At 55.7% G+C, this 20,804-nt stretch overlaps 9 protein-coding genes across 9 annotated transcripts; 6 read left to right on the forward strand and 3 right to left on the reverse strand.

Moving 5' to 3' along the window:
- BDP55DRAFT_268146 (velvet factor-domain-containing protein) lies at positions 1–1,836 on the forward strand. The gene is made up of 2 exons (XM_060566395.1): positions 1–104; positions 194–1,836. Exon 2 carries the CDS (start codon positions 280–282, stop codon positions 1,687–1,689), a length of 1,410 nt encoding a protein of 469 aa, XP_060435261.1. The 5' UTR covers positions 1–104; positions 194–279; the 3' UTR covers positions 1,690–1,836.
- A 1,402-nt stretch (positions 1,837–3,238) lies between these two features.
- On the forward strand, positions 3,239–5,939 carry BDP55DRAFT_647421 (DNA photolyase). Its single transcript, XM_060573775.1, has 2 exons — positions 3,239–3,802; positions 3,865–5,939. Exons 1-2 carry the CDS (start codon positions 3,630–3,632, stop codon positions 5,573–5,575), a joined length of 1,884 nt encoding a protein of 627 aa, XP_060435262.1. The 5' UTR covers positions 3,239–3,629; the 3' UTR covers positions 5,576–5,939.
- Positions 5,940–6,071: 132 nt separating this feature from the next.
- BDP55DRAFT_268189 (uncharacterized protein) lies at positions 6,072–7,841 on the forward strand. Its single transcript, XM_060566396.1, has 2 exons — positions 6,072–6,187; positions 6,239–7,841. Exon 2 carries the CDS (start codon positions 6,339–6,341, stop codon positions 7,833–7,835), a length of 1,497 nt encoding a protein of 498 aa, XP_060435263.1. The 5' UTR covers positions 6,072–6,187; positions 6,239–6,338; the 3' UTR covers positions 7,836–7,841.
- Positions 7,842–8,340: 499 nt separating this feature from the next.
- BDP55DRAFT_268191 (phytanoyl-CoA dioxygenase family protein) lies at positions 8,341–9,950 on the forward strand. Its single transcript, XM_060566397.1, has 2 exons — positions 8,341–9,077; positions 9,245–9,950. Exons 1-2 carry the CDS (start codon positions 8,472–8,474, stop codon positions 9,674–9,676), a joined length of 1,038 nt encoding a protein of 345 aa, XP_060435264.1. The 5' UTR covers positions 8,341–8,471; the 3' UTR covers positions 9,677–9,950.
- Positions 9,951–10,223: 273 nt separating this feature from the next.
- Positions 10,224–11,350, reverse strand: BDP55DRAFT_724134 (uncharacterized protein; the record flags this gene model as incomplete). Its single annotated transcript, XM_060578853.1, has 2 exons — positions 10,224–10,811; positions 10,862–11,350. 2 exons carry the CDS (start codon positions 11,348–11,350, stop codon positions 10,224–10,226), a joined length of 1,077 nt encoding a protein of 358 aa, XP_060435265.1.
- A 645-nt stretch (positions 11,351–11,995) lies between these two features.
- Positions 11,996–12,559, reverse strand: BDP55DRAFT_627215 (uncharacterized protein; the record flags this gene model as incomplete). The annotated part of the gene is made up of 1 exon (XM_060571722.1): positions 11,996–12,559. One exon carries the CDS (start codon positions 12,557–12,559, stop codon positions 11,996–11,998), a length of 564 nt encoding a protein of 187 aa, XP_060435266.1.
- A 4,661-nt stretch (positions 12,560–17,220) lies between these two features.
- On the forward strand, positions 17,221–17,676 carry BDP55DRAFT_647431 (uncharacterized protein). Its single transcript, XM_060573776.1, has one exon. The coding sequence runs from the start codon at positions 17,301–17,303 to the stop codon at positions 17,523–17,525; it is 225 nt and encodes a 74-aa protein (XP_060435267.1). The 5' UTR covers positions 17,221–17,300; the 3' UTR covers positions 17,526–17,676.
- Positions 17,677–17,994: 318 nt separating this feature from the next.
- On the reverse strand, positions 17,995–19,050 carry BDP55DRAFT_627216 (uncharacterized protein; the record flags this gene model as incomplete). The annotated part of the gene is made up of 1 exon (XM_060571723.1): positions 17,995–19,050. The coding sequence occupies one exon, from the start codon at positions 19,048–19,050 to the stop codon at positions 17,995–17,997; it is 1,056 nt and encodes a 351-aa protein (XP_060435268.1).
- A 533-nt stretch (positions 19,051–19,583) lies between these two features.
- BDP55DRAFT_627217 (uncharacterized protein) lies at positions 19,584–20,491 on the forward strand (the record flags this gene model as incomplete). Its single annotated transcript, XM_060571724.1, has 4 exons — positions 19,584–19,605; positions 19,678–19,810; positions 20,023–20,131; positions 20,267–20,491. The coding sequence occupies 4 exons, from the start codon at positions 19,584–19,586 to the stop codon at positions 20,489–20,491; spliced, it is 489 nt and encodes a 162-aa protein (XP_060435269.1).
- Between the last annotated feature and the right edge of the window lie 313 nt (positions 20,492–20,804).

Genomic DNA, 20,804 nt, shown 5'->3' on the forward strand with positions numbered 1-20,804 from the left:
CACGCGCCGATCGTGCTGAGCGCATCCGGAGCTGAAAGTCTCTCCCTCTCCCGCACTTGACTTGGCCAAGGGCTGAGTACGGATCTGAGACCTCTCCACATACAGTGAGTTCGCTCCGGCCGCCACACCCCCGAGCCGAGAACGTGGAAGGGTGACCTCGCGCCGGAACGAGCATTGGTGCTAATAAGGGCAGGAGCATCACATAGATCGTTTTAGCCGTCCTAACTCTCCGTCTTCACACAGCGGAATCCATCCTTCATCATCCAGCTCACACACAGTATGGCTCAAAGACACAACTCATGGGCGCCTTCGCCCTCGTCGTACGGTCTGCCTCGGCCAGCCATGGACGGACATTACGCCTACGAGCCTGAACCAATGCGACTGCCACCTCCAATGCACTCAAATTCGCAACCAAGGCCCGTCGCGCAGCAGCAGCAGCACCCCGAATATCACCAAAACGACTACCATCAAGCACCCTATTACCGTACTGATTACCAGCATCAGCGCGAGTACCACCAAACCCCCTCGCCCAGCTACCATCAGCCACCGCAGTACCAACACTATCAACAACCGCCGCCTCAACCGACACAGCTTACCGACCCGTACAGAGCAGCTCCCATGCCTCGCTATCCCCAGGAGTCGCCACGCGAATCACCGACACTGTCGGCGACCAAAGGTGAACCATATGACGAGTACCAGGCGGCAAGAGAAGCACACTATCTCAAGCGTAACCAGCCTCCACAGATGCCGCACATGTCGCAGGGGGCTCCGCGGGTATTGAACGATAACTACCAAGCCGGAGGAAAAGTCGCCATTCCGTTCACGCCGCCCAGCCTCAGAATTCCCGCAGTGCGATCTGGGTCCGCGATCCCGACGGCCGGAACACCGTGGAGTGCCACGAGCCAGCATGAACGGGTCAAGATTGAGGATCTTTTGAGCGGCAGCAGCGAGGACCGAAGGATGCTTCAGCGCGTCCCGGAACCAGAAGTCAAGATGGTCCGAAACGAGTACGAAATCTTTTTCCGCCAACAACCCATGGCGGCCAGGTGCTGTGGCTACGGCGAAAGAGATAGAAGAGTTATTGATCCGCCGCCCATTGTCCAGTTGAGGATTAACAACCCCGACCTCACGCCCGATGATCTGTACAACAAGATTCATCATCCCGCCTACGTCGTTCACTGCAGTATCTGGAACGTGGACGGAGAAACTGACGAGACCAACATGCCCAACGACGGCATGCGGCCAGGCAAGCGGATAATGGGCTCGCTGGTATCGTCGCCATTTGTGGGCCAAGATGAAAACGGCAACGAAGGCTGCTTCTTCTGTTTCCCTGACATGTCGGTCCGCACACCAGGCAGCTTCCGTCTCAAATTTGTACTCGTTGTCGTCGATCCGACGCACATGGCAAGGAAAGCTCCCATCAGGTCAACCATCATGAGCGACATATTTGTTGTCTACAGCGCAAAGGATTTCCCGGGCATGCAGGCCAGTACACCTCTCACCAAGCGTCTCAAGGAGCAGGGTTGTCTCATTTCCATCAAAAAGGGCAACGAAAAGTCTGGTGGGAAGAACGCTCGTCGCCAAGTAGACAGCGACGACGACGAAGACGAGGAAGACAACGGTGGTGGTGGCGGCGGCGGCGGCGGAACCTCGACAACCAGGCGCAAAAAGACAAGAAAGCAGCGGTGAACGAAAACCCCCACCCACTTGACACGGGACGGCAGCATAATGGAACACGGCGTTCGTTGGAGATTGGGAAATCGGCGAATAGACGGCGGCGATGGTGTTTGAATTGGGAGTTCTCGTCGGGGTTGGGGCCGTTCTTCGCGATAGAGGCGTACAAGAACGAGTGTGCAATACTTGTTACACGCCGAAACCGTCTTTTTCGAGACCAGGCGGTAATTCATCACGGCCTAGCAAAGCGAGAAATACCCGCTACGATGGTCTTTTTTTATTTTCATGTGTCTATCCAATTTGTTGCTTTATTTTCTTCTCGATTCACTCATCATTTCTTCGTATCTATATATACCCTTTGTGGAACTTTTATGGGTTATGATCATGGAGAGACGCGAGTTTGACACGGGTTCGACTCTCGAGGCCCCGGTTGCATCGTTGGCGGGAAGGCAGTCTCTTGCTCTCTTCCAATACGGGTATAGGCTTTTTGCTCTAGGTACCAGATGGATACAAAATTCGAAGTCGGGGCGCTGCCTTGTCGGACTCATTTCACATTGTTCAGTCACCAGTGACGCTGCGCCCAGCCGACACATGTCGGAGCGGTTTTCCATTCCAACATGATCTGACTGCACACCGCGAGAAAGGGAGCAGACACTCCTATTTGGGAAACTTGTCGCAACGCATGGCCCATGGCCCCATTGCCACGACTTTTGGCGTCGATGGCGCCGACGATCCCTATCCGACAGCCGGGCCATCGTCGCAGGCGTTGCATTCCTCGGCTGGCGACACTAGAGTCTGAGGTTACACGGCCCGACACAGGGCGAAAGGCGAGCCGGGGAACATTTAGGGAGCAAAAAAAAAAAGGGTGAGGCAATCCGAGGCATGCGTTGTCTCTCCAGGGGACTCTCTCTTTTCCCTCGCTCTACTCCGTACCGTGTGGCATGTATCCCGTCCTCGCCCCATTTTTTTTCTTCCCTCTTATCCCCAGGGCCCGAGGTTGTCGTTCGTGCCGTCCCACCGACGCACCGTCGACGCACCGTCCACGATGCTCCCTGGCCAAGCTCTGGCGATCTGCGGAACTGTGCGAGTCAGGGTTCATGGGTCCTTTTTTTTTTTCTTGCCCAAGTTCGTGGGCCGTTCACCAATGCAAGGTACGGATACACCGCAATTGGCTGTCCCCGCCGCCTCCCTAGTGCAGCGATTCGAGCATCGCGGTAGCCGCCGCCCATCATCCAAAATAGAGTTTCGGGAGGGGACGGGCGAAACGGGTGACGGATGACGGGTGACGGGGTCACTGGGTCACCCATTCGTGCTGTTTCAAGGTCCACGGTTCACGGTCCACGGAACGGGTATGCGCGCGCAATCTCCTAAAATTCTTGCGAGATTTGCGGGATGCCTAGGTACGGATACACCAGGCGGGAACGATTTTCCCGTTCGGCGGGCTCCAGTGGTGCGCAGGTGTTGGTCCGGGCTTCAATTTCCCTCTTTCGTGGACGCACCCCCAATCCGATGCCTACTAAGTAGGTACAGGTAGGTGCAGGTAGGTGCAGGTATGAGGATACTTCAGGGGACTGAGACACCCGCAGAATTGTCTTTTAGATCGTTCGAGAGAAAAAAAAAAAAGGGTGGCGCTGTGATTGCTCCAAAAACTCGCGTGGCTTAGAGTCATTGACATCATTGATTTTTTTTCATGCTGTACTTAGCCAAATGTCTCACTCCGGATTGTATTCTCCCAATCGCGTTTCCACACGCGCCGAGTCTCCCTTTGCAACAGTGACATGCCAATTGGAGCACCATCAGCGGGTCTTTGGAGTTGAAAGTGGAAGAATCTCGTGATTTCGTGTTTTGCGTTACACAGCGTTCGTGACCGGACCATCTCACTCACCCAATATCTCTCAGACACATACCTCGCCCTCACCCACTCACCCACACACACACACTCACTCGCAATCACAATGGCACCCGGCCCGCGCGTGATATACTGGTTCCGGACCGACCTCCGGCTCCACGACTCGCCCGCCCTTGCGGCAGCACTCGCCCTCGAGCCGGCCGCCCTGTGGCCCATCTTCACCTGGGATCCGCACTACGTGTACCGCGCCCGAGGCGGCCTGAACCGGTGGCAGTTTCTGTATGTTTCCCTCCACGCCCCGGAGTAACGAGCCCAAAAAAAAAACGACTTACACAAACCAGACTGGACTGCCAGAATGACCTCTCAGGGAGCATCACCAAGCTCAACCCAAAGTCCAAGCTCTTTGTGCTACGCGAGGGCCCGCAGACGTTGTTCCCCAAGCTCTTCAAGGCGTGGAAGGTGACGCATCTCGTCTTTGAAAAGGACACGGACGCGTACGGCCGCGAGCGCGACGAGGTGGTCATCAAGGCCGCCCAGGATGCCGGGGTGGAGGTGATTATCAAGAGCGGGCGGACGCTGTGGGACAGCGACGCCGTGGTCGAGAAGCACGGCGGCAAGCCGACCATGTCCATGTCGCAGCTGCAGGCGGCTGGCGCCAAGGTCGGGCCCATAGCGAAGCCCATTGCCGCGCCCAAATCGCTGCCGGACCCGGGTGAGATGCCGGTGGAATTTGAGCAGACGCAGCCCGAGACGAAGCCCGATTTCAACGCGGAGAACCGGACCGAGGGCGGAGACGCGGCGTACAAGAAGATAGCGGGGCCCAAGGGGGATTTCGCGATTGAGACGATGGAGGAGCTCGGGTTCCCGTCGGCGACAACGCCTCACAAGGGCGGAGAGACGAGGGCGCTGGCGATGCTCAAGGAGATTCTAGCCGACAAAAAGTACACGGCCACGTTTGAGAAGCCAAAGACGAGCCCTGCGGCGTTTGAGCCGCAGTCGACGACCTTCCTGTCGCCGTTTCTGCACTTTGGGGCGCTGTCGGTGCGCGAGTTCTACTGGAGAGTGCAGGACGTCGTGACAAAGTACGGCAAGGGGGCCTCCAAGGTGCCTGAGAGCTTGCTGGGGCAATTACTCTTCCGCGACATGTACTTTGCGGCGCACGCGGCACTGGGCTACCAGTTCACGCAGACCGCCAACAACCCCTACTGCCGCTTCATCCCGTGGCATTTGCCGTCCAAGGTCGACCACGAGACGGGCCTCGTGACGGGCGAGTACCACGTCGACTCAGCGGAGGCGGACGAGTGGTTCCGGCGGTGGAAGTACGGCGTGACGGGGTTCCCATGGATCGACGCCCTGATGCGGCAGCTTCGAGAGGAAGGATGGATCCACCACCTGGGCCGCCACTCGGTCGCCTGCTTCTTGACAAGGGGCGGTTGCTACATTGACTGGGAGCGCGGCTGCGAAGTGTTTGAGGAGTGGCTGCTCGACCACGAGCCCGCGTGCAACGCCGGCAATTGGCAATGGCTGAGCTGCACGGCCTTCTTCTCGCAGTACTTTCGGTGCTACAGCCCCGTGTCGTTTGGGCAGAAATGGGACAAGCAGGGCGCCTTTGTGCGGCGATGGGTGCCGGAACTCAAGGACCTGGACGCCAAGTATATTTACGAGCCGTGGAAAGCACCGCTGCCGGACCAGAAAAAGGCCGGGGTCCGGGTGACGGGTCGTGGGGAGAAGCAGGAAAAGGGCTTGTACCCGAAGCCAATGTTCGACTTCAACGAGAGGAGGACGGCGTGTCTAGCGGCGATGAAGCAGGCGTACGGGGTCGGCCTCCACGGGAACGACGACAAGGTGCGGGACGGCAGCTGGCGCGAGCTCTTCGCGGGCCAGGACACGGAGATGATGGACGAGTTTGAGAGCGACGACGGCGAGCACGCTGACCACGGCGAGGACCACAAGACGGCGCGGCCCAAGGGAGACGAGATCACGCCGGCGAAGCGCGGTGCCGACGAAGGGAGCGCTGAGCAGCACGCCGAAAAGAAGAAGAAAAAGTCGTAGCCCAGCGTGGTCGTAGCTGCGGGGGTTGATGAGAAGGTGAATGGATCTGTAGCGTCGCAACGTTAGTATAGTCGCACGACGATCTAGGTGGCGGACAGTAAACTTCAAGTTGTTGGCTGCAACGAGACGAAGCTGTTTGTGACCTGCCGGCTAGCAAATGAGAAAGATAATTTGCCATGTTTATGACCGCCGCCCATAATGAAGCGACCAGGGGTTCGATTAAAGTTGTAGATAAAACCACAACGCTGTAATACGTGTCGTGGCATGTGGTTGAGTGTTCCCCGGGCAAGGTCAGTAATACGCCGCTGCGTAAAACACGCTGGAGGTGACGTCGCACCCCGGTCCTTGACTTGGCGCACGGCCCCATATAGTGGGACACAACAGCCAGATCTGGAAACCGCGACCAATCACCAGCCACGGTTTGTGGAGGCAGCCAACTTCAAGGCAGGAGCACCAATTGCAGCTTCCCGTTGCTCCCTCCGCCCTGACGTTGTACCTTCCAAATTAGTGTCACGATGAGGCTGAATCCAAGAACAACAGTCTCAATTGCCTGCGTGACACCTATGGCTTGACTCAAGCGATAGAATACACCGTCTATATTGTTGTCTATAAGTAAGTATCTTGCAGCCCTCAGGTTTTTAATTCATCCAACTCACCACCCAGACCATCACTCATTCAACTCACCATACTACACACCATCAATAAAATAACATTACACTCAATTCTACCGTCCGACACATACGGCCCAACACCACAACACAGGATGACCAACACAAACGACCTCGAGATCGTCGAGGTCATGCCCGAGATCCGTGCCCAGGAGCAGCCCATCGCCAGCAGCCGCAAGGTGACAGTACATCTGGGAGACAACGGCCCCAATGGTACACGATCGGACATCCGCATCTCTCACGGCAGCAAGAAAGATGCCCTCTCTATCCAGCTCAACCGCACGATCCGCGTCCCTGATAACAGAGATACAAATAGCCTTCCCCCCGGCCTCGGAACCTTTCCCCTGTTCAAGGTCCAAGACTACGCACACAACATGCCCCCGGACATGGCCAAGAAGGGCGGCATCTTCTTCCCAATGTACCAGCGCGAGGCCATGTGGGTCAACTTCTCGGCCCAAGCCCCGTTCGCTATCAAGATCTACGTTGGCGGTGTCAATGCGGTTTCCGGGCTGCCCATGATGGAGAACGAAAAGACGCTGGAGAAGCGCGTGCGGATGCTCAATAGCGGCAAGCAGATCCAGGACTACATGGTGGTGCCTGACCAGAACTGGCTGGACGGCATCGTCTCAGAGGACGGCAAGATTCGGCAATTCGTCGCACAGCCCAAGGGATCGGGCTTCTCAGTCGAGGCCCAGGTTACCGGGGAGGAGAACATTGGCGGCATCCAGATTGAAGTGATTCCCATCAAGAAGAATCTCCCGACTCAATTTGACGTCCGCTACGAGAATAAGCAGCACAAGGTTGTCACTCGGACGTTCAACGTTGCCGAAAAGGGCCTCACCGCCGAGAGCACCTGGCTGGACGTTAAGAAGCGTATCCGCGACGAGTTTGATATTACCGTCGATCAACAGCGTCTCAGCGACCATGGCAACCGATCGGGCTTTGACAAGTACCGAATCGACTTTTCCAATGATACCAAGCTTGGCGACACCTACTTCCCACCAAACTTCTCGACCATCAGCGTCGTGCACGATACGCCAATGCGGGGCCGGATGCGCATGATGGGAGGGCTCAAGTCCATGGCAGCTCCTGGTGGTCCCGAGACGATGATGTACGAGTGCGCCACAGCTTCCGTCTCCAGTGCCATGGCGGCACCACCTCCGGAAGTCGAGGAGATGGGTCTCGCGGCTGGTGGTCTCATCACCCAAACAATCGAGGCAGACAAGTACCCGGCCGATGTCTGGGACGTCGAGGCCTCGGTGATGATGAACCTCCAGATCCTGGGCGTCGAGTCCTTCTGCGCCGTGACTGGACAGGCGGCTCCGGACACCCCCGTCAACGCCCAGTCGTACGCCAACCACGGCTATCCGTTTTTTGAGATTTGGGGAGAGGAGAAGACGGGCATCAAGGGGGACTTTTCCGAGGTGAAGAGCGTGGCCCAGATCGAGGCCGAGAGAGCCGAAGTAGCCGGCAAAGAGTACAAGGAGGAGGAGAGCGTACCGGTGAAGATCGTGCAGCTGGTACCCTTCCGAAGCACTTTCCGGCCTGTGGAGGTGCTGAAGAAGGAGCTCGAAGGGCTACGCTTGGAGTGATTGTATGACATTCTAATGATGCATGAAGGGAGACACAGGATGTTGGATTTTCAGACAGAAAGAAATGTTTTGCAGACTCTGTACCAAGTCCCAAGCTAATTTGGAGACATGAATAAGAGCATTTTGCACTAGGTAGCCCCGATGAAAAAAGATATACTTCACTCGCATGCAGTCAAAATCCCGGGCCAAAGTGGGGCCGACCGGAGCTATCCAAGCTTTCCGCGAATGCGGATCCCTCCGGCCGACGTCAGGTCGGAAAAAGCACAGTAACCCGCGGAGTCGTCCGTGTTGTGCATTCAACTGCAGAGCAGCAATATCGATCCGTTCAGTCCGGACGAGGATTTATCATCACCAAGCCTTGGCAGCCCCACACACCATCTCCAACTCCATCCCATCATTGTGTACCTGGATTTTTGGAGTTCCTACCTCACTTCCCCGCGTTCGCGTCGTACCTATCTCCCGGGACCTCGGCGGACCCACATCTTGCCGAATAACACCACATCCAACGACAGACGTATAAGTCGCGAACCTCCCTAAACGTTCCCAACAAATGCACCTCCCACGGTATCAAAAATTTACTTGAAAGAAAATAATTCAGCCGCACACGCGCATAAGTACAAGTAAAACACACACGTAATGCCATTCCAATCCCGAGCCCAGGCCCTCGTCAACGCGCAAACCGGCGCCGACGCCCGTCTATCCCGGCACTCCGCCCAATCCACCTCCTCATCCACCTCATCCACCTCATCCACCTCATCCACCTCACCCGCCGTCCCAAACATTGAAGCCCTCATCGCCCACGTAGAACAGCACGGCTACGTAATCATCCCCGCCGCCTTTTCCGGCCCGGAAGCAGACGAAGCCCACGCCGAGATCGTCCGCCTCACATCCTCGCCCGAAACAGCCGGGCCAGCGGGAGGGTTCGCGACCCCTACTAATGATGGCGGCACCCTCACAAATAACAGCACCACAACAGGCGACAGCGACAGCACAGGCGGCGGCAGAAACAGCTTCGAAGGCTTCAAAACACACCGCATCTACGCCCTCCTCAACAAGTCCCCCGTCTTCCACAAGTTCCCCACCCACCCGGCCCTCCTCGCGCTCAACAACCACTTCCTTGACCCGGGCTTCCTCCTCAACGCCTTCCACAGCGTCTACATCCAGCCCGGCGAGGTCCCGCAGGCGCTGCACCACGACGACGGCTACGTCGGGGTACCGAGGCCCCATCGGCCCTTTGGGACGGTAACGCTCCCCCCCCCCCCCCCCTTTTCTCCTTTTCTCCTTCTCCCCTTCTCTCTCTCTCTCTCTCTCTCTCTCTCTCTCTCTCTCTCTCTCTCTCTCTCCCAATTCCACCTGTACCACCTCACCTCCTCTTCCTCCACGACTGACACAACCCCCCCCACAAACAGGGCGTAATGGTCGCCCTCGACGACTTCACCCCCACAAACGGCGCGACCGTCATCATCCCAGACTCCCACACCTGGGGCCCCGACACCACACACCTCCCCCAGCGCAAAGACGCCATCCCCGTCGTCATGGACAAGGGCAGCGCCGTCTTCTTCCTCGGCACCCTCTGGCATGGCGGCGGGGAAAACACCTCGCCCGGCCCCAGGAGGGCGCTGACGATCCAGTACTGCCAGCCCTGGATGCGGCCCCTCGAGAACCAGATCCTCGCCGTCGAGTGGAACAAGCTGGCCGGGATGCCGAGGCGGCTGGTGGACCTGCTCGGGTACGAGCCCGGGGCCCCCTTTGTAGGGTACGCGGATGGGGTTCACCCGTGGAAGGTTGTCCAGAGGCTGAGAGAGCAGAAGGAAAGGGGTCACTGGCAGGGGAAGTTGTAGATTGCTTTCGATTCCGTGTTTGATCTCGGGCGGTGTCACTAAGCGAATGAGTCGAGTGTTGACTACATATTGTATTGATTTGACCCTGGCAGGCCGTCGTATCCATCCCCACACCAACGTAAAACCGCCACCAAAAAATATCTACGAGAAGAGTATCAACAGTCGCACCATGTAAAGATTACAGTATATATAGCATCTCATCAGATGCTAATGTTTGCCATCGTATATGACAATGAATGCCGCCAAGTTAGCGGGTGCGCCATGCCCAAATCCCGGCTGCTGAAATAGTCACGAAACCGCCCTCCGATGCCGTCCCTTGGGACCCGGCTCTTTTTTTTACTTTTCCCCAAAGTCCGACCGTGAATAGAAATAAGACTAAATACTAGGTGTAATGTAAAGACCGACCAGGCATCCGACCTGGTGCGGCATTAGAAGTAGAAAAGTAAATGCAAGAGAATGTTGAGGGTATCATGGCGCTTGCTGGAAATCAAAATAACTCAAAACATGACTCGTTACGATCAGTGCAGTCTCCCGACCGCGTCTCCTTTTACAACATGTTGTAAACGAGAGCCAGGGTCATGGTCGTCGCCGCCAGAGCCCAGGATGGCACCGACAGCCCTGCCGTGCTGACTGCGGCCAGGAGTGTGTCGTTAACGTATTCTGGTCCGCAAATGGTATTGACCTGCGACGCGGCGTCTGCGTAGGTTGACGAGATGGCGAGTTTGCGGTTCGTGGTGAAGGTCTGGTAGATCTCCATGGTCTGCCGAAGACACGTGCCGCAGGTGGGGTTTGCACTGCCGGGCAGAGTCATGTTGAGTGGGAGGTAGTAAAAATAGACGTTGGACGGCGTGGTGAGGTTGGTGACGGCGTTGGCGAAGCAGTACATGGATGTGTCGGGGTCGGTGAGGCAGGTGGCCTTGTACAGCATTTCGTACGATTTCAAGCCGAGATAGGCCTGCATGACGATTGGGTTACCGGCCTGGTAGTCGGAACCGCAGTTGGCGTCCAACGTTAGGTTGCCGGCCACACCGGTGAGGAACTCTGTGCAGTACTCGACGTCAGCGCCGCAGGTGGCGTCGAGCACCCTCACAATGCTCAAAAGCTTCTTTTCAGCCTCAAAGAAGGATCTCGAGCCCTGGACAAATGTCAGCGTGTGTACAGTGCCGGCAGACGAAACAAACATACCTGGAGCAGCATCGACAACGGGTAGCACTTTTTAAAGTTTTGGTTGGTGAGGAGCGAGTTGATGAAGCGAGGGCACGATGCGCCGTCGTTGCTGGTAAAGTTAAAGGCGAGACTGGTGTCGAAAGGTGACGGCAGGGGCGAGGCTGTGTCCACAGTCGCAGCGGGCACCGTGACGGAAACGGTCAGCGTCGTCGATTCGGCAGTAGCCGATGCCTTGTCGGTTGTGGTGGGCGTCAGCGTGATGCCCTCGTCGTCTCGCCTCTTGAGTTCATCGTATCCGGGTGGAACCATGGTCCACCGACCCTTGATCATCGTAGGCGTGCGGTCGTCAATTACGAGGGCGTCCATGGGAGGAAGGACTGCGGGGGCAGTGATCTGAGCGGGAAGAACCTCCAAGACGGGTTCGGAGATGGCCAACACCACAGAGGCGATGGTGAGGCAGAGGAACAGCCATAGTGACCGTGGTCGTGTCATGGATGAGAAAGGCATGATGGCCATCATGAGGGAACTGCGACACGCAGGTTTGAGGGACCAAACATAATCTTTTCCCTCTTGCAGCGGTTGTGTCGAGTCGAGAAGAGCAGTCCTCGACAATGGAATTTTGCTGGGGTAGGAAAAAAGGCAATTATTGCTGCTGTTTGCCGAGAGAACCCCACGTTGGATCGGCGCCGAATGTCTCTAGCCGGTGATCGACCAGATCACGCACGCGATGGTGGATATATTATAGCACCAAGGAAAAACAAGATCACCACTCCACTGGCTGCACGGGTGGAACACTTCTGCGGTCAGAGGTTGTGGTGATGCAGATTCGACTACCAATGAAGGCGACGGTGAGTATGGGCGGTTAAACGAATGGATTCGGTCCAAATGGCCGAAAAGATGACGAGTCGACGACGCTGCGGTCAATGAGATGACTTTGAGAAATTGATCGCGTTCACAAAGGCGGTGGCTTTGAGGTGATCCGGGGCGATTGAGGTCGAGTCGAACGAAGTGCCGTCTAGTTGGTTCCAAGCTCTCCAGGCGACGGGTTGGTTGGCGATGTAGCTTGCAATTTTTGTCGGTCGCAAGAAGGTGGGCCGTAGCACTCGATAGCTGGTTTGGGAATTGTCCACCGCGGTCGAGTCGTCGAGACGATCAGCTCTGTCGGACGGGCGAGACGAGGCGAGGTGAGGCTCTTGGAAGGCGGCGACGATCCCTGGCTCTGGCTGGGGGGGGGATGAAGAGGTTAAGAAGGAGCAACGAGTGCGCGAACGCGGGTGAGATGGGACGGGATGGATGGTCGATTTTGGGGAGGGAGCTGGCAGCAATATTGGCTTGGCTTGGCTCGCTCGCGTGGTGGGAGGCGTGCAGGCTTGCACACTTGGTCGGCCGGACAGGGTAGCAGGGGTTGAGGGGAAGTTGGATGGCGACGGTGCAAGTGGACTTGAACTTGCGGCTTTGGGGGCCCAAAACGTAGTCGCGTAAAATGGAGGCCAAGTAAGTAGTGTACTTTGTATTTGTATCCGCATGGTAGCAGCAAAACAAAAGACAATCACCTACCACATTATTCACGGGCAGCTCCTGTTCGGGTTCAGGTGGATTGTGAACGGGCTTCTTCAGTGGAGCGTGTGCGATGCATGGACGGCAGCTGGGGGGGTCCAGGTCGGGCTGGGTCGTATTCTCACAGCAGCGACAGGATGGTCGATGGTCGAGGTGCATGTTGGTTCCGCCGAGGAAGGGAGACGGAGACCTGGTTCTGCCTTTTTTTTCCTCCTGGGAACTTGGAAGCAGTGGGCACTTGGACTGGTTCATGGGCCGTGGCCCCGTGGGTCCAGCAGAACTTCAAAGAAGGAACCGGCCACCCTTGGCAGGGACAGGGGAAGGAGGCAGGGGGTGGTACTCCGGCCGGGAAGGGGAAGGTCCAAGGAGGAGATTTGGCGTCAAGCCACTCAGCTAGCAAGAGCCAATATTTGCACCTGCCGCCCTCCTGGCCACTCCAATGGAACCGTCACCTGGGTCACCACCACCAGAAGGTGCGCACTTGCACCTGCGCCTGTAGTCTACCACTCCTGCCTGCACTTTGATCCTTTGCGCCTGCCTCTGCGCCTGCCTTTGCTCCTTAACCGTCCTGCAACCACAACAGCAACTGCCAACCACAACAGACCTGCATCTGCGCCTGCACCCCGCTTGTCTGCTGAGGTCGGGTGCTCACGAGAGCGCGGGTCGCTGGGTACCTTGGGTACGTACCCATTTAATCCACGGAAGGTGGATTTTCCCAGTCGGCGGGCAATTGGACTTGGGCAATGGACTTGGAGGCTTGACAGTTTTCGCTTCCTTGTACTTGCGGGTTGACGTCGCAACGTCGACTTTGGGATCCGCTAAGAAAAGCAACTCTTCAATTTCATGTGCCGGGCGGGAGTCCGGGACACCTCAAAAGTATCCGTACTCCGTACAAGTATAGCGTAAGGCAGAGGGGCAGTGAGCTTGAATCAACACAAAAGTTTGATAGCTCATCGCATATAGGCAGGTAGGGAGATAGCATGAACAAAGGGGAAAACAACCTTATCACCTCGCAATCTCAAGCGTCGACCAACCGGACTGCCCCGGGAGGGTGTCTTATGTCGCATCGGCCCACGCGTAGACTACACTCTGTACGGAGTAGTGAACTATCCATATGCTCATTGCTTCGCTCTATGGTTGCGTTGCAGCGGTGATGCATGGTATGCCGCGATGGATAAGACGGAACGACGTTTACTGCGTAGACAAAAGTCAGAGTAAGCGTTTGAACGGGCGGCTGACTGAACAGGCCAGCAGGTGGTCTAGAATGGCGGGCATTGCAGGGTAGCAACGAGGGACGAGCAGCTACGGCCATTCATTGGCACCGGCTTGGAACGGGCAGCACGTCAGACTGGATTATTGTCTCTGATGCGAGGCCGGATCTGTGGTTCTGGCTCACTAGCTCTGTGTGTGTGTGTGTGTGTGTGTGTGTGTGTGTGTGTGTGTGTGTGTGTGTGTGTGTGTGTGTGTGTGTGTGTCCGCACTTTGGGCCAAGCCAGCCCCAGGCAGGCGGGAGATGACCACTTCAGTGTCCCTATCGGGAATCCCCTCCCCTGCAACAGTTGACTTGTTGTGCGTCTCTTGGGGTTCTGCTTTGGAGGTTCCTCGCCTGGGCTTGGTGTGTGCGGCGGCGTGTGCATTGCATTCCAATATCCGGCTCGCGGTGCTGCGCCTGGAGTTGTGGGGGCCATACGTTCGTCTGTCTTCAGGTGAGAGCCCACATGGTTGATCTTCTCTCTCACCTGGCACAATTCTTTTGACAAGCATTCGCGTTTCTATTTCCAGCCGGTCGTCACTCACCAACAGTACGGATATGCAGACACTCTTGGACAACCTGTGTGGCTAGTCCGTACTACGTCGTGCACTCCAGAGAGAGAGCAACATACCCCTCGCGGCGGGACGGACGAATGACGGAATGCAAATGGCCCACCGCCTGGCATTATCCAGATGAACATGCATGCACATCCATCTCGTGTGCATCGCCAAGGAGAGGGATTTTGTGAAATGTTGGCAGGTGCAATTAATTGACCTGGGTGACTGGTGCAGATGCAATGGGCCAATCATGTATGAGCTCAGTCCTGGAAAAGGGGCCAAGGTGGACTCTGCAGATTGGTTCCTGCCTGCTTTGCCCACCCCCACAAAACGAAAACACCAAAAGTCACTGCAACAGCAAGAACCAGACGAACACATTGGCCCATTCCCCCTTCCTCGTGCGGTTCATCCAGTTAGCACTCATTGCCCGCTACGGGAAACGGCGGGACACGACGCTGTCTGTGTCCAGTGATCTTCCCGGCTGTCAGAATCTGCTCGTCCGTCAATGGGGGGTCCTTCCCAGTAAAAATAGCGACTCGTGGCCGGGCCATCCATGGTGCCAGGCCGGAATGTTGTCTGTTCGCCATTCCTCCGACTGGTGTTCGTCTTCAAATGTTGTCTTCACTTTGCATCCATGCTTCGGTCTCTCCTATCCAACTTCCGTGCGCGCTTTCCTCATTGATCCCATTAAACATTTGACACCATGTCCCGATTCGACCAGCCTCTGGCGCCTGAGTCGTCGTCACCCGCTGCCCTACGTGGCCCGAAGAAGGAATTTCGACTGCGTCTAGACTGAATCCGTCTCAATAATCGACCGATAGAGGCCGTCGCTTCCATGCACCTGGCCGGACCTCTCATCACCAACGTCGCCCGGGAAAAGAGCATACAAGTAATACACGACACCACAAACGGTAGGCCTCAAGGGTGGTTTCCAAGCACTTCTGCTATCCAGTACGCTGCTACCACCAAACGCGTTGGATCAACATGGCGAGAACCATGGAATCGACCAGATCGTCCAACCCCAACCGGGAGCTGGGACTCATGGCGGCTGTCATCCACCGCCGCTCATTTCCAACCGCGCATTCCATGAGGGGATCCCTGGTCCACAGCCGCCGCCTCCCCAATCTTACCAGGCCACCACGTCTAGACGAGAGATTTGCAGCGAAGAACCCTACCATAACCGCGTCAGTCTTTGCGGAGGCGCCACTGCAACCTGCAGCATAAACTTCATTGAAAGTCAAATACATGGAGAGCCAGGAGACTCGTGCAGTGCCCCGGATCCAGCGGCCCGGCAGCAACCTCAAAAGTTTTCCTCGCTCGTAAACAGTCAGACTACGCTCCTCGATTCCTTGCAGAAGGGATGCTCCCTCCAGACATTGACGGGTCTTGGCCGCGGCTCAGTTGGCTACCACTGTGCATGCGTGAGAGTTCGATGTTTGGCCCAAAGTGGTCTCATTCGACTGGGTCTCATTTCCCCCGTGCCGGTACGCCGCTCAGCCCGGAGAGCACGATGTCTCCCGCTTCCGCATGCCCAACTGCCACGCGGTGTTGACGACCGTCTTCTATTATCCTATCGTCCACATCCACAACGCCCTCCCAGCTCGGTGGGCTAGCGCCCCGCCGGTGCGAGGTCTATTGCTTTGGCTTTCGCGGCGCTTTCTGCTAGTCGACGGGTACCTGCGCCTCCCTACATAACGCCCACATGCCACCGCATGGGAAATGGTCAAGCTCCAGACGGCGCGGTGGCGGCTCGTACAACGGCGCCACAGATCGAATACAAGCGAGAAGTAAATTGTGCAATGGGTGGGCGCTTTCGGCCTGGCTGGCCATTGAGTGATATCATGGCCCCTTTGCGTTCTCTTACTAACCCTGGGAACAAAAGTAAGCAGTGCGGAACGCCGCCCCAAATGGCATAGGTAGCATCCCCATGCCAACATTGCAAATGCAGCGAAGAGTAATTGACCCTGTGGCTGGATACATCAAAAAAGCCCCGGCCCATCGCATAGTGCCACAGACTGCGACTTGGACAGAACGAGGTTGCTCAGCGACAACCACCTCTGCGGTACGAAGCCTGGGCGGCGCCGGCATGGTAGCGTGTCGTACAACCCAGACCCCATTTGGTTCCAATAGGGCCACGGCAGCACAGAGAGCAGGAGTGGGAAAAAAATGTCACTGGCTCACCGAGACAATGGGTAGAACCTATCTAGCCCGAACAGGCTCAGGCCGGTCATGCTCTCTTCCCGGGGTGCACAGCGTGTAGTCTTCACTCCAGGGGCTCCGAGACAAGTCTCAAGATTTCGCCATGCTCGTAAAAGACCCCGATTCCATTTCTCGCACTTGGTGTTGGCTTGACCCAAATCTAAGCATGGATCGTCAGGCAGCTTCCCGCGAGGTAGATGTTGGCAAACCGTTAGCAAGGCAGCTTTACGGCCGGTGCGAAGCTTCATGATTGTGTCCTTGAGTGTGTAGACATGGAGACAGGAGGGATTAGGATCAATTCCTCCGAGATGGAAGTTGTTGTGTGGGCAGGGCCGATTATAGCTCTGCGCTGCCCTTTCTGCTGACTGCCCTCGAGACTTACATTGGAATGCTATCTCGTGGCTCTCGCAAGTCTGCCACCGTCGCAGCCTTGTAGAATATCTGAGACCTTGACTCACCATTGATTTCATCCATGCCAGTTGCCCACTGAAAAGACTGCCAGATATCGTGGTTCAACAAGTCAAGTTAGGCGCTAAAGGAACCTCTTCTGAATCGAAGTGCAAAGCGAAGCCTCGCTGCTCGTGCGTATCCGGGGCCCATGATGTGCCTCGTACTTTATTCTAGGGACTCTGAGACCAGTCTCACCACCACGCCACACCGCAACGCATGTCTGACTGACGCGGGCGGGTCGCGGGTCCAGTCCAGCTGAGGCTGGTGTGTGTGTTTTCTCGACACCACAAACGGCGCAGGTCTCACCTTGTCACGATGAGGATGAGGCTGAGCAGGCGAGGGCGAGGGCGGCGGCGATGGCGGCAGCAGCAGCAGCAGCAGCAGCAGCAGCAGGCGACCGGATGGGCGGGCGACGGCGGCACATGACCAGATCCGTCGAGAGATGGCGGAGAAGTTCCCGTTCTGGCCGTTTCTGGACTCCTTGCTTCTTCACGGCGTTTGGTGGATGTCGTTCAGGAGCACATCATTGGGCCTCATCGATATCGATGGAACAAGAAGCTGGACAAATCCAGGTTGGGATTTTCGGCATACCGGTACACCTTGGCGAAAATTGTTAATCTCGTACGACGCACTTCTTCTCGTTCTTCAACGTGGGTGGTTGTCATAGTTTTGTGTTTTTCTCTTTTTTGTCAATTATCATGGATAACACACAAACAACGGATGGCAAATGTCTGCTAGTGGCTGATAGGGCCGGATGCTTTCCGGCGTGCCTTATCTTGAGGCAATTTACCATTTTTTTTGGCCCACCGCCATGGGAGTCATAATGCCTCAAGTATCTAAGCCGTCTCCAATCTTGTGATATCTCCAACTTCAACATACACGAAGAGTATGCAGTGCGAGTGTAAACTGACAAGGCTCGCTCTAAGTAACGTAGTCTCTCTCTCCCTATCTTCCTCTCTCCCCCTCCATGTGTTTAAAAACGACCTTATGCTCATGAGTGAGTAAGGCGGGGATGGAGGATGTGTGCTGAGAGAAGACAAGATACCTGGTGGGGTGCTATGGTTGACCTGTTCAATGCAAAAACATAATCATATTCAAGTCCTCTGTCTAACACATTCCCGACAAAACTATGGCCATCAAAATCCAACGTCGACACGGCCGATTTCCTGCAAGTCCTTCAAAGCTTCGATGTTGGCGCCAAGGTAAGCAGACAGCATCTGTCCGCTGTCGTCTTCCTCCAGTATACCCACTTCCATCCAGTCACCGACTCCGTGTGCCCAAAGCTTGTTGATTGAGAGGTTGAGCGGCATCTCCGGGAACCGCAAAAAGAATGAAACGCCAAACTCAGATAGGATGGCGTTCCTGATCCGGTGAGTGAGGCAATAACAGATCGCCTGTTTGAAGAGATTGCTCGATCCCACATTGAGCTCAGTCGCCTCCGTCGTGTTGCTGCGCGAACCCCGTGCTAGGATGTCATCGTTCGGTGTGGCACCTGGCTGGGAGAGGGCTGCTGCTGCTGCCTTGATGTCGTCGACGCGGGAGGACAGAATACCTGTCCGCTTCATCTCGAGGCAGATGAGGCATATGCACAATGCAAGGAGACTGCCACGTTCGAGATCGATCTTTTTGGCATCTTTGGGATCCAGGACAACGATCATATCCGGGCGAACCTCGACATACTTGCCAGTACCCGGTTTAACCTGGACACTGGTCAGCGAAGAGATTCGTCTCCTCTTGGCTGGTCTGGTGGCGGAACGGCTCGTCTTGTTGGCGCTGGCGGGGTCGGGCTGGGGCTTGGGGATAGACGGGAGGCTCAGTGGGTGCTCCCAAGTGTTTTTGACGTCGTGAGTATCCGATTGTATGATCGACCTTAGGCATTCCAAAGTCAGATGGGCTACATGGGTGTGGAACAGCACAACATTGTCCTGCTCGGCATTTCTCTGTAAGGCTTTGCCACCCGCAGCGATCAGGTCTTGGTTGATACCCGATCTCAGAATCTTGTCCTTACAACCCTCAGCAAGTCTCGTGTACTTGGAGGTATCCACAAGCCTGATGTTTGACGGAATGGTTCGAGTAGCCGCCGTATGACTGATAGATGTTGGAGTAGTCTTTCGAGATCCAACGGAATACGTTGGGAGACGGTTCTCACGCGAGAAAATGGCGTCTGTCGTGTTGAGCCGTGCGGATGACATTGTGAATGATGGGATGAAGACAGTAACAGGATGAAGACGGTGACGGGATGAAGATGGCTGAAAGTTGCGGTAGAGTAAGGATGAGAAAGCAGGATAAACGGGCTACGAGCAGGTCATGACATCGGGCGGCCTTCTTCTTATCTTGAGAAAGTCTGAGGACTCATATTGCTGCTGTTTGGCCGTGACATGTAGTCCTCATTTGTAACCTAAGGGTTTGCACGGTAGGTATCCAAGGCGAGGCGCAACTTCCCACTCAGACGCAGTCAGACTGAAACATAAGGAGTGTAAGTGAACGTCACTATCAGGGGTCTCACTATGAGACTGGCCGTACAGAAATAGCAAACAGAACGAAGAACACTGAATGGAGACGAATAATCTCAACAAATGTACCAAGACCGGTAAGCTTTGTCGGCTGGCGTCCGTATCTACGCATACTCTTCACAGAAAGGAAAGCCAAGAAACATGTCAGATCCAACCTTGAGATAGGCTCGGGCACTTGAAGCATCAAAGCTTGCTGGGTGGTAGACAAAAAGATGGTGAACCGCGCAGAACGAGGTATGCCGGAAAGCGTCTTGTCTATTCCACGGCTAGCAGGCGTTTGCCATCTATCACGTACACGTATGTCAGTCTTGTCTACAGTAGCATATGGTAGGCAGCGGGAATCCCGGGGCGACTGGGTTGGAGCGGGTCCGGTATCCACGATCCCTTGCGATATGTCTCTGTCAGGCAAGACCATCCTGTCCGTTTGTACAAATGAGAGGTATGTGTAGTCTAATAGTATATGACAAGAGACAGGGAGCAGACGGATTGCAGCGGAAGAGTGCCGAAGAGAGCGTTTTTCATAATCTTGACTGCTCTGGTGAAAACATCACAGAGATGGCACGATGATGAGCTTACCATGCTCTCTCGTATTCAATGTCCTCACTAAACCATTCTTTACCCGACGATCCAACAACTGGAGGAGGACTTCAGTCTTGGTCACTACTTCCGTCGTCATTCTCTTGCTGCCCTCTCCCTAGCCGTCTTCGGCTTTGTCGCCGTCAACATGCGTTTCGGTGGATTCAACATCTGCCCTTACACGGTATGTTACGTGTAGCATGCATATGGGAGCATGAAAAACATGGTCAGAAGGCTCTGCTTTACACTTTTGTTAAGACTAGGTTCCTCTATCGCCCAACTTGACATGTTGATATACGACATTTAACAAATGATCCAGTGGGCCATCCATACCCACAAGACCATCGGTGAGTCAAGGCAGGTGTCTCACACGGCTGCCGGTAGCAATTTAACAAGAGCCAATGCAACGGATTGCAACACAAGTCGCTGGAGCGATGTGTCTCAATGGATCTCGTCACATCTGCAGAGCCCAGTATTGGAGGCTGCAAGGCGTGGTGCCGTCATTACCGGCGCCAGCGCTGTCACTCGCCTGGCCGCATCCTGACGAGATGTGACTCGCTCCATTTCAAGTGCTGAAGAAACACCACTGCGGCCTGCCTGAGCTTGTCTGGCTCCGTCCGTGCCATACGGCGTGGCGGTCAGCGACAAACAGATCAAGGTACCTGAATGGGTTTGAGATGACAAAGTGGGGTAACAACCAAGAGATCTGGTGAAGGAATTGACCTCCTCTTCCTCTGTGTAACATTCATGGCTGGCTGAATCTGGACGGACGAAAAGGTAATATGCACACATTTTTTAAGTTACAGTGCAGCGGTGGGAGTACAGGGGCACCCGAAATCTGGCTTGTCCATACGGCC

Source organism: Colletotrichum godetiae, assembly GCF_030913485.1.
Source record: "Colletotrichum godetiae strain CBS 193.32 chromosome Unknown BDP55scaffold_4, whole genome shotgun sequence".
NCBI classification, from domain to species: domain Eukaryota; kingdom Fungi; phylum Ascomycota; class Sordariomycetes; order Glomerellales; family Glomerellaceae; genus Colletotrichum; species Colletotrichum godetiae.

Coding starts and splice junctions, on each gene's coding strand:
- BDP55DRAFT_647421 (XM_060573775.1), top strand. CDS start 3,630: ATGGCACCCGGCCCGCGCGTGATATACTGGTTCCGGACCGACCTCCGG. Junction 3,803..3,864: donor CTGAACCGGTGGCAGTTTCT/GTATGTTTCCCT, acceptor TACACAAACCAG/ACTGGACTGCCAGAATGACC.
- BDP55DRAFT_647431 (XM_060573776.1), top strand. CDS start 17,301: ATGGCGGAGAAGTTCCCGTTCTGGCCGTTTCTGGACTCCTTGCTTCTT.
- BDP55DRAFT_268191 (XM_060566397.1), top strand. CDS start 8,472: ATGCCATTCCAATCCCGAGCCCAGGCCCTCGTCAACGCGCAAACCGGC. Junction 9,078..9,244: donor CCCATCGGCCCTTTGGGACG/GTAACGCTCCCC, acceptor CCCCACAAACAG/GGCGTAATGGTCGCCCTCGA.
- BDP55DRAFT_268146 (XM_060566395.1), top strand. CDS start 280: ATGGCTCAAAGACACAACTCATGGGCGCCTTCGCCCTCGTCGTACGGT.
- BDP55DRAFT_268189 (XM_060566396.1), top strand. CDS start 6,339: ATGACCAACACAAACGACCTCGAGATCGTCGAGGTCATGCCCGAGATC.